General features: G+C 48.9%; 1 protein-coding gene across 2 annotated transcripts in view; it reads left to right on the top strand.

The window, feature by feature from the left end:
- Positions 1-126: 126 nt before the first annotated feature.
- The window catches only part of ACADSB (acyl-CoA dehydrogenase short/branched chain), a 48,328-nt gene continuing 37,704 nt past the window's right edge, over positions 127-10,750 (top strand). The window contains exon 1 of one of the 2 annotated variants that reach the window (XM_040991975.1): positions 127-234. In XM_040991975.1, the coding sequence (XP_040847909.1) occupies positions 193-234 (42 nt within the window). In that variant the 5' untranslated portion in view covers positions 127-192. The remainder of the gene's footprint in view (positions 235-10,750) is intronic. The other variant, XM_040991974.1, reaches the window with a different exon arrangement.

The following is a 10,750-nucleotide window of genomic DNA, read 5'->3' as shown; positions in this document are numbered from 1 at the left end:
CAAGTCTCGCGCGAGCAGCGCGCCGGCGGCGTGTGTCTCTCTCGGGATCCCGTAGGCCTTCGGGGCGCGGCCGAGGGGTGTGTGAGGGGCCGGGGCGCGAGGGGCGGGGCGGCGGCCGGCTTTTCCCCGGGGCGTTGGCGCCCGGCCCGGCGCCGAGGAGAGGCGGGCGAGCGGAACGGAGCTGTAGCGGAGATGGAGCTTGTGGCGGCTCGGCTGCTGCGCGGCAGCAGGCTGGTGAGTGCGGGCTTCGAGGACCAGCGCCGTGGCGGTCCGGGGCGACCTTGACCCCCTCGCCCCGGAGGTCCCGACTGAGGCTCGAACCCTCCTCGGTCCAGGGGTCGCGTCTCCTCAGACCTTGCCCCCAGCTCCGATCTCTGGACCAGGCCTCTGCTTTTGTTTGTCTGTTTTTGTTTTGGTCTTGGAGAGGAGGGGTTCGGGGAGGAGGGCGAGAGGGCTGCCATTCTGGCCTAGAAGCTTTCGCCCAGCAAGCCCTTTCTGCGTGGAGTCGGAGGACGACGTCAGCCAACAAGATAACCTTTGCAAGCGTTTGGTAGGGTTGTCATCTCACCGAGGCCCTAACCCACCTGTGCCCGTTGCTTGCACCCCTCGCTCTCTTTGTCAAGCGGTGGCCCCTGCTGCCCCGTCCTGCGGGAACACGGCCAGGGACCTCGTGGGTCCCAGGACTTCTGGCTGCAGCCTCCCTGGGTGGGCTCCCCAGGTTCGCCTCCTCAAACCTGGGCTGTGCTGGTCTCTTTCTTAACGTGCATCTTTGCCAGTCTTCATGCTTTCTAGTGAGACTTATCACTGCCTCTGAATTCGCTTTGATGATTTAAGGGCTCTTCAACTGCAGGGTTTTTTTTTTTTTTTGTAAGATTTATTTTCTTTTTATTGGAAAGTCAGATATACAGGGAGGAAGATTTCTGTCCGTTGATTCACTCCCCACATGGCCGCAATGGCCAGAGCTGCGGGATTGGAAAACAGGGGCCAGGAGTTGCTTCCTGGTCTCCCACGGGAGGTGGGGGGGCGTGCAGGGTCCCAAGGCTTTGGGCCATCCTCCACTGCTTTCCCAGGCCAAAAGCAGGGAGCTGGATGGGAAGCAGGGCCGCTGGGATACAAACCGGTGCCCATTTGGGATCCTGGTGCGTGCAAGGTGAGGACTTTAGCCACTAGGGCAAAAATTGCTGTTTTGAATGCCCAGAGGCAAGACTCCTTAACTCTAGGTAATTAGTGCAATTTGAAGCGTTAAGAAAATTAGTTTAGTTCCATCCTGTCAGCATATGTTCCAAAAGCACCAAGACAAGTCCTTAGGATGACCAAGTAGTACTGTTTTGTAATTGTTGATTAATCATGTGGCAAAGAAAACTTACCTTTTAGAGGCAACATGTATCATTAATCAACTGTGTGGCAAGCCTGTGTTTACTGTTGTACCAATTCACTTGATCGCTTCATTAGTCCAACGGTGCCGACTGCGAGAAGCTGAAGGCTGGCTGAAGGTGGATAGGACACAGCTGGGGTCCGCCTCTGACACCTGCTGGCCTCTGCTGCTTCCCCTTCCTCAGAGATCGTGCAGACTCTTCCTTCTGTGGGACTTGTTGTTTTCTTGTGTTTGTCATTCTGCTAGCCTCTGTGTCATTACAACATAATAAAGGGAGACAACTCTAGCAACAAAAGGGGCTTATTGTGGCTCTTGGCTCAGGCCACAACAGGTTCAGAGACCTCTCCTGAATAGTGGACTTGCTGCTGGCAGTTCCAAGGACACACAGGGGAGGACACCTGTCTGTGTGCGTCTCCCTCCCGGGGTTTGGTCATGGAGGCTCTGCCCTGCTCGGGAGACATTCGTCTCAGCACAGGAAGCCCTGTGGGACACTCAGGGCACTGTTCCTGTACAGTTTTTAAAGCTCTTGCGGAAGCTGGCATGAGTGTGCACTGCATGGTGGTGGATGTGACGTAGGTTCTGCAGGCACACTGTTTGGGTTTCCTAGATTGTCACTTCCTAGGTACGTAACTGGCAGGTTACGTATCCCTCTTTGGAACTGTTTCTTGATACGTAAAATGGGAAACATGATAGTACCTACTCCTTGGGGACAGCATTGCGGCACAGCATGTTAACCTGCTTGCTACTTGCAACACCACTGTCCCGTATCTGAGCACCACTTTAATTCCTGGCTGTCCCACTTCCCATCTAGCCGCCTGTTAATGTGCCTGGGAAGGCAGTGGACAACGACCCAGCCACTGAATCCCAGGGTCCCACATGGGAGATCCAGATGGAGTTCCTGGCTTCGGCCTGGCCCGTCCATGACCATTGTGGCCAACTGGGGAGTGAATGATTGGCTAGAAGATCTCTTTTCTCTCCCTTTCATTTTTTTTTTTTTATTTTTAGACGTTTTTAAAAATATTTATTTATTTTAAAGATTTATCTATTTTTATTGGAAAGGCAGATGTACAGAGAGGAGGAGAGACAAAGAGGAAGATCTTCTGTCTGATGGGTCACTCCCCAAACGGCTACAACGGCTGAAGCTGAACCAATCTGAAGCCAGGAGCTCTTCTGGGTCTCCCACACGGGTGCTGGGTCCCAAAGCTTTGAGCAGTTCTTGAATGCTTTCCCAGGCCACAAGCAGGGAGCTGGATGGGAAGTGCAGCTGCCAGGATTAGAACCGGCTCCCATATGGGATCCCGAGCATTCAAGGCAAGGACTTTAGTCACTAGGCCACCATACCGGACTCAAGATTTATTTATTTGTATTAGAAAGGCAGATTTACAGAGAGAAGGAGAGATAGATCTTCCACTTGTTGGTTCGTTCACTCCCCAGATGGCTGCAATAATTGGAGCTGAGCCGATCTGAAGCCAGGAGCATCAGATGTAGGTACAAGGTTGCAAAGCCTTGGACCATTCTCAGCTCTTTTCCCAGGCCACAAGCAGGGAGCTGGATGGGAAGCAGAGCGGCCGGGACACGAACCGGTGCCCATATGGGGTCCCAGCACTTGGTCAGGGAGGATTATCTGGTTGAGCCATTGCACTGGGCCGTTTTCTCTCCCTTTCTTGCTCTATCACTCTGCCTTTCAAATAAAATAAATATCTAACCAAAACAAAAAATACTACCTACTGCCCAGACTTGTTGTGGAAATGAAATCAGTTGATATGGTCATGTAAGGCACCTTGAATAGTTCCCAGCACATAGTCCACACCCATTAATTATAAGCTCTCACTACCATGAGTAAGGCACTGTGTGCTGAGACACATGGAAGAAAGAAGGCATGCTATCTTCAGCAGGTTTGTCTTCTAGGGGAGATATTAGAATTATATCCAGGGCCAAAGGTCAGAGGACTGAGTCCAGCACTGCAGCCAGCAAGCACCTGCTGGCCACTGGACTCCAGGCCAGTACTGTCCTTTTCGCCAGGGCCCAAGATGGGCCATGGGAGACAGCATGTCCACGTGCTGCTCGTGGCCATGGCCACCTCAGTCCTCAAATACCCACCGCCCCTGCACAGAGGGGGCAGGTCACAAGCAGGTGGATTTCTGGGGCTGTCGACTCCACCTGTTCCGTGGGAAGAGGAAGACCTGCAAGCTGTTGGGCCAGGGTGAGAAGGCGCCCGTGCATGCATCATTTCCTGCCTTTGCACATGCCGTGCTTTCTCCTGTGTCCTTGTCTTGCTCTGTTCAGGCTGTCATGCTCCTTGGGGTTGTGGCACGGAGAGGGGAGGCTTCCATCCTCTGGGGGACCTGTGTCTGGGTTTCACAGTGATGACAGTAAACAGCAGGCCAGATCCTGTCTTTCGTATGAAAAAAAAGAAAAAAGATCTATCCAACTGACTGTGTATCATCTGGACTAGGAACAAACCCTGAAGAATCAGCAGCTGGCCCTGTGAGTTCATAGGTGAGAGCGAGGAGCAGGAAGCCGGTTGAGCATCTGGGAAGGGAGGGCGGCAAGAGGGGAATGTGGCCACTGTGTAGGGGACTTGGGACTGTCGACAGCGATGGAGCGCGCCACTGGAGGTGTGCAGGTTGTCCATCAGAGCCACATGGTGGTTAGATCGCTGTGGTAGCAAGCGCCAGGGAGACTAGAGAAATCCAAGACCGGGTTGACTGCAGTCTCTCTCAAGACGTGGGTATACCAGAACTTACAGTGTGCCTGGCACAGCTTTTTACACACACTGCCGCTGTCCGGCAATGAACTGGACATTTCATTTTGAGAAATGTGGAACTTTGAGGCTGCACCCTCTATTTGCAAGTCCCACAGCAGTTGGATTGCATGCAGCACTGGCCCTCAGCCTGTCTCCACCATCTTGAACCACCTGTTCTTTCTCTGCAGGTGGGTTGCCTGTTCGGTTTGAGCAACCCAATTAGTGTAGGATTGGAGCTTGTAGTCACCCTGTGCATGCAGGGCGTTAGTAGGCAGGAGGTGACAGCCCTGGTTGAGCAGCTCCTCCAGGACGGACTGCTAGCTAACAGCTGCCTTTTACATGCAAATCTTGCTCCATGTTTTACTGTTCTACAAAGTAAGCGCTTGTTTTGCCAAACAGATAAGAACAGCTTGGTCGGTGCCATGGTTCAGATGTGATCCCCAAAGTTCATGTGTCGCAAAGTGGAGCTCTTCTGCACAGGTGTCTGCAGGTGGAGCCTAATGGGAAAAGTTAAGGTCATGGGGACATTGCCCTCATGGAAGAATATCACAGGAGTGGTTTTTTTTTCTTTAAGGAAAAATGTTTATTTTTATTCAAAAGACAGAGATAAAAGGAGATACACACATAGACACATACACAGGTCTTTTATCCACTGGCTCACTCTCCAAATGAGCACAATGACCAGAGTAGAGATGATCTCAAACCGGGAGCTTCTTCCCCGTCTCCCACATGGATGCAGGGCCCAAGGACCTGAGCCATCCTCCACTGCTTGCCCAGGCCATATACAGGGAGCTGAATGAGAAGTGGCACAGCCAGGACTCAAACTGGTGCCTATATGGAATGCTGACACCAAAGATGGAGGCTTAGCCTACTATGCCACAGCGCTAAGCCAGGAGTGGGTTCCTTTTAAAAGGCTAAGGTCAGCCACCAGTCACCCTCTCGCCATCTCCCCTGGGGTATCATAGTAGGAACGCTTTCCTTTGATGCCAGCAACTTTGTCTCGGACCGCTCTGCCTTCTGAACTGTGAGGGAATTTTTTTTTTGTTCTTTGTAAGTTACCCAGTCCATGGTATTCTGCTACAGCAACCCAAAACCGATTGAGAAAGTTGGCAAACAGAGCTGGATCATGCGCAGTAGGGGGCACACATGCCAAGCAGTCAGGCTGGAGCTGACTCCAGCTCTTGGCCGGACAACCTCAGACAAATGGATTCCCCACTCTATACTTCTGTTTCCTTTCCTGGAAGCTCTGGAAACAGCAGTGTTCAGGGAAACGTTAGCTATTAGTGCTTAGAACAGCCCCTGACACATACATAATACAGGCTGGACGAGCAATAGCTGTGCTTGTGACCAATGACGGAGAGCTTGACAGGAAATGTTGGGGTGTCTGCTTTATGCCAAGTACTTGGAAGAGTCTTAGTGTCTCTGAGTTTCCAGGAAGTTACATGTAGTTAAGTATACGGATGTGTGTTAAGCAATGAATGTTTGGGCAAGTAAAATATAGCACATTGCTAATTATAATAAATACTAGGGAGGAGGGAGCCTGGTGTTTTAGCTTAAGGGCTAAAGTCCTTGCCTAGCATATGCCAGGATCCCATTTAGGCACCAGTTCATATCTTAGCTGCTCTACTTCTGGCTCCCAACTTATGGCCTGGGAAAGCATTGGAGGAAGGCCCAAAGCCTTGGGACGCTGCCCCCACATGTGAGACCCAGAAAAATCTGGCTCCTGGCTTCATTCAGATCGGCTCAGCTCCAGCTGTTGCGGCCACTTGGGGGAGTGAGCCAACAAACAGAAGATTTTTTCTCTCTGTCTCTCCTTCTCTCTATAGATCTGCTTTTCCAATAGAAATAAATATGTCTTTAAAAATAATAAAAATAAATATTGCGGGTAAATGTGCCTATAAGAAGCAGGGTTTGAACTGACCATCCACACAAAGGGTGGTGTAGATTTAGATAAGGCAGAGTGATGGGAGGTGTCAGGTCAGGGAGGTGCAGAAGGCACATGTGTAGGGCAAGGAAGCACTCAGCATGATAGGTTTTCAGGGAGATGAAGTAGGTCCAGATGGCTGCCAAGTCCCAGTAGGTTAAAGTATCCATTTTGTTATTTTGAAGCATTGGAGAGGCAGAGACAGAAAGATCCCATCCACTGGTTCACTCTAAATGCCCACAAAGTTTGAGCTGTGGCAGGTGTACGCCGAGAGCCAGGGACTCGGTCCAAGTGGGTGGTAGGGACCAAGGTACTTGAGCCATCAAGCTCTGCCTCTCAAGGTCTGTGAGAATAGGAAGCGGGAACGGGGCAGAGTGGAGACTGCGGCCCAGGCCCTCCTGAGAAGGGGTGGGAGCTGGCACCCTCTATCCACAGCAACTGCTGTTCCAAGGAATTAAAATTGCGCTCGTTCCTTTAGCAGTGCCAAGAAATTTTGGTCCGTCTGTTCTAGGACTGCAATTCTAGATTCAAGAAAGCACAAGATTCTTCTGCTGCTACAGGACTGTTGCCAGGTGGGGTTGTTCTCTGACCAGAGGATCAGCCTTCAATTACAAAATGACATGGATGTGTTAGTCTTACTAGTATAGCTATGTCAGTTCACTTACATTCATAAGTATTTCTTTGTTTTGCACTCTCATTTCTGCTCCAGTGCTGGGAATGCTCAGTCACCATGGAGATCTTCTCTGGCAGCCATAAGTCATTCTTCCCTCCTTGGTCTCGGGCTTATTCCCAGATGCATTGCCCAGGAAGGGCTAGGCCAGGATATCTCAGCTTTGGCACTAGTACCACGCATGGCCAGGTGATTCTGTGTGATGGTGGCTGTGTCCAGTGTTGGAAAATATTTGTTAGGATCAGCCCTGCTCTCTAACTACGCGGTGGCACCAGCATCCCTGAATGGGACAACCAGATATTTTCTGGGGGGGAAATCACTTAGTTGAAAATGACTAACATAGGGGCCCGGCGCGGTGGCGCAAGTGGTTAAAGGTCCTCGCCTAGCACGCCCGGGATCCCATATGGGCGCCGGTTCTAATCCCAGCAGCCCCGCTTCCCTTCCAGCTCCCTGCCTGTGGCCCGGGAAAGCAGTCGAGGACGGCCCAAAGCTTTGGGACCCTGCACCCACGTTGTGCTCACTTGGGGAGTGAATCATCGGACGGAAGATCTTCCTCTCTGTCTCTCCTCTCTGTATATCCGCCTTTCCAATGAAAGAATAATAAAAATAAATCTTTAAAAAAAAAAAAAAAAAGAAAATGACTAATATAGACTTGTATGCTCCATGAGAATGTGGAAAGGCGGCCTTTCTACTTAAATCCTGATAGGACACCCTCAAGCTGCTTGTTACACCCACTTCATTAACGTAAAAATTAATCTACAGTTAGAAAAAGGATTAAAAATTCCAACAGACACCTCTGGAATTCTATGGTACTGTTTGTTAAAAGGTTTTTACAAAATATAATTTGTCAGTAGTTTGCAGAACCATCTCATCAGGTGAACCTGAACGAGTGGATACCACCTAGACCACTCCAGAAGTCCACTTCTGAGAGGTGGGCTTTTGGTTAGCCCAGCAGTTAGATTCCTGCATCCAGGGACTGGTGCCGTGGCATAGTGAGTAAAGCCATCTGCTGGAGTACCAGCATCCCATATGGAGCCAGTTTGAGTCCCAGCTGCTCCACTTGCTGATGTGTCTGGGAAAGCAGCAGAAGATGGCCCCATTTTACCCATGTGGGGGACCTGGAAAAAGCTCTTGGCTCCTAGTTTTGGCCTGGTGAGGCCCAAAGTATAGTGGCTATTTGGGGAAGTGTCCCAGCAAATGGAAGTCCTCCTCTCTCTGTAATTCAGCTTTTCAAATAAATAAAATAACTCTTGACAAAAAAAAAAAAGTCCACCTGGGCCCAGTGTGGTGGCCTAGTGGCTAAAGTTCTCACCTTGAACGCACCAGGCTCCTACATTGGCACTGGTTCTAATCCTGGCAACCCTGCTTCCCAACCAGCTCCCTGTTTGTGGCCTGGAAAACCAGTTGAGGATGGCCCGTTGCTTTGGGACGCTGCACCTGTGTGGGAGACCCTGAAGAAGCTCCTAGCTCCTGGCTTCAGATAGGCTCACTTGGATCACTTGCAGTCACTTGGGGAGTAAATCATCAGACAGATCTTCCTCTCTGTATCTCTGATTTTGCAATTAAAAAAAAATAAATCTTTTTAAAAAGTAAGTCCACCTGTGATGTAACAAGGCCCTCAACTACAATGATATGAAGAAAAAAATGTATTGATAAGGAAAGGCTTGAATATTTGGTAATAAACTTGAAATGTAGATATTGTGTAAACTCTGCTAGATCAAATGGCTTAGCGATAGACAAATATTGGGACACTTGGACAAAAAGTAATTTGGGCTTTTTACCAAGACAACAGTAAGAGTAAACAAGGGAGTTCCTGTTCCTCCTGAAGCAGAAGCAGAAGCTGAAGCCAAAGCAAAGGTCCTGAAGGCCAAGAAGGCGGTGCCAAAAGCCACAGAAGGAGCAGGTCACCCACTTGCCCGCGGCCCAAGACGCAGTGCCTGTGGCAGCAGCCCGAATGCTCTCAGAAGAGCACCCCCAGGAGAAACAAGCTTGACCACTATGCCATCATCAAGCTCCCCGTGACCAGAGTCTGCAAGGAAGAAGATGGAAGACAACAATGCACCCGTGTTCATTGTGGATGTCAAGGCCAACAAGCACCAGACCAAACAAGCCACGAAGAAGCTCTAGGACACGGATATGGTCACAGTCAACACCCTGATCAGACCTGATGGAGAAAAGAAGGTGGACATGCAGCTGATGCCTGATTATGATGCCAAGAAAATTGGGGTCAGCTAAGCTGTATCCAGCTGCCTAACTCTAAATATGTTTCTCATCACTAAAAAAAAAAAGTAATTTGCACTGGCAGATAGAGGATGATGACCAAGTGTGTCTTGAATACATTGAAACTGTTAGTGGAACTTAAAATGTTACTTTTTCTGACAAGTAGCAAGAAAATTAAGAGGTAGAGAGAGATACAGGTTCCAGCCAGAGCCACAGATAGTTATGTCATCTCAGAGGGATGGTGAAAAAAAGGACTCAGACCTCTTAGCCTTTAGGATGCTGGACAAGCCATGCTGGCGATGGCAGACATTGAAGGAAAACCAACAATGGCGGAATCTATAGGATATCACTTAGGGAGACGCTAACAGATGTGCTATGTCTGATTGGGACAAAAGAAAGGAAAGGGTGTTTAAGAACAACATACAGAACAAATTGGACAACTCTCTTGGCCAAGCTTTGACAGCGAGTTTTTGGGAGCGTGGAGGCTCTAAGATGGACTATGTCAGCTGACGGACCTTGGAAGGATTTCTACAACCTTGGAGCAATGAAAACTATAGCATCTCAGAACTATCAAAACTGTTGGAGCAGTATCCTCAGAGCATGCTCCACATCGGGAACCCTGGGGTGACTTTGGTGGCTGACCCCATCCCTGGGTACTGAAGTAATTTGAATGCTGGGTGCAGTTTCACCCCTTATCTCCTCTCTTCCCCCAGATATAGAAGGAAGAACAAGAAAATTGGAAGTAATTGTCTTATCCACTTTCCCCTATTTCTTAACTTTTCCCACCCTAATCAGTGATCCATCTGCAGTTTGAGCAGTACGCTTGGTATTTGCTCCACATAGGGGTCACTGGGATGACGTTGAGTGAGCATCACACACCCTCAGGTACTGATACCATTGGACTATTGGGAGCAACCCTCTTCCTTTCTCTCCCTCCCCCCCCCATCCCTCAACCCTCCCCGCACTAATCAGTGGCCAAGATGATCTTTCTCAACTATGTAAATGTCATCAAAAATAAACTTATTACTTAAAAAAATACAAACATGGTAAATGCCACAGAAGTGTAGAGAGCAAACAAGTAGGCAGAGAAGAGAGGTGTTGGAGAGGGCCAGCTAGTGGAGGTGCTGGAGGGCGAATTGAGGCTGACTGAACTTTACTGCTCTCTTCTCAGTGCATTCCTGCCCCATGTAGACATTGAATATAAAACCCTTTATCTGAAACACAGTTTTCTTCCTTTCTTATTTATTTATTTATATTTTGTTTTATGGCACAGTTTCATAGCCTCTGGGATTCACCCACCCTCTCCCCAAGCCCCCTCCCCATATTGAATTCCTCCATATTGTTACAGTAGTAGAATTCATAACCAGTCATGATTCCTTCACTGCGGGCATGGACCATGCGGAGAGTCCAGCATCTTCTTGTCCAGATACATTCAACAGTTTCACTGGGAGACCATCCTTGGTCTGAAAGTAGAGCTGGCAAAATATCATCCCCTCCAATGAGATGTCATTACACAATTTCAACAACAGGAAGAAACATGGAAATTAACAACATCATAAAGTTAATTAACACAGTATTGAGTGACCAATATGTTAGAGAATGCAAGCTCTTAACCATATCCTGTAACTACTTCCTTGACATCTCAATTTTAGTATATACACAACCAGCTGCTACAAACCTTAAAATGGTTATAGGGTACTATTCAGCTGTCATGTGTCTATTTTCATTTTTATATTTAGCAGCTTATAGTATTGAAGTGTGATTTTTACTGAACTTCACAAATTTTAGGATAGCCCAAACAGGCTTATAACTCTA

The sequence above is a fragment of the Ochotona curzoniae genome, unplaced genomic scaffold (genome assembly GCF_017591425.1).
Source record: "Ochotona curzoniae isolate NIBS_2020 unplaced genomic scaffold, NIBS_Ocur_1.0 contig_66, whole genome shotgun sequence".
NCBI lineage: Eukaryota > Metazoa > Chordata > Mammalia > Lagomorpha > Ochotonidae > Ochotona > Ochotona curzoniae.
The sequence above is the reverse complement of the archived record's forward strand: the minus strand, read 5'-3'. Positions and strand labels throughout refer to the sequence as shown.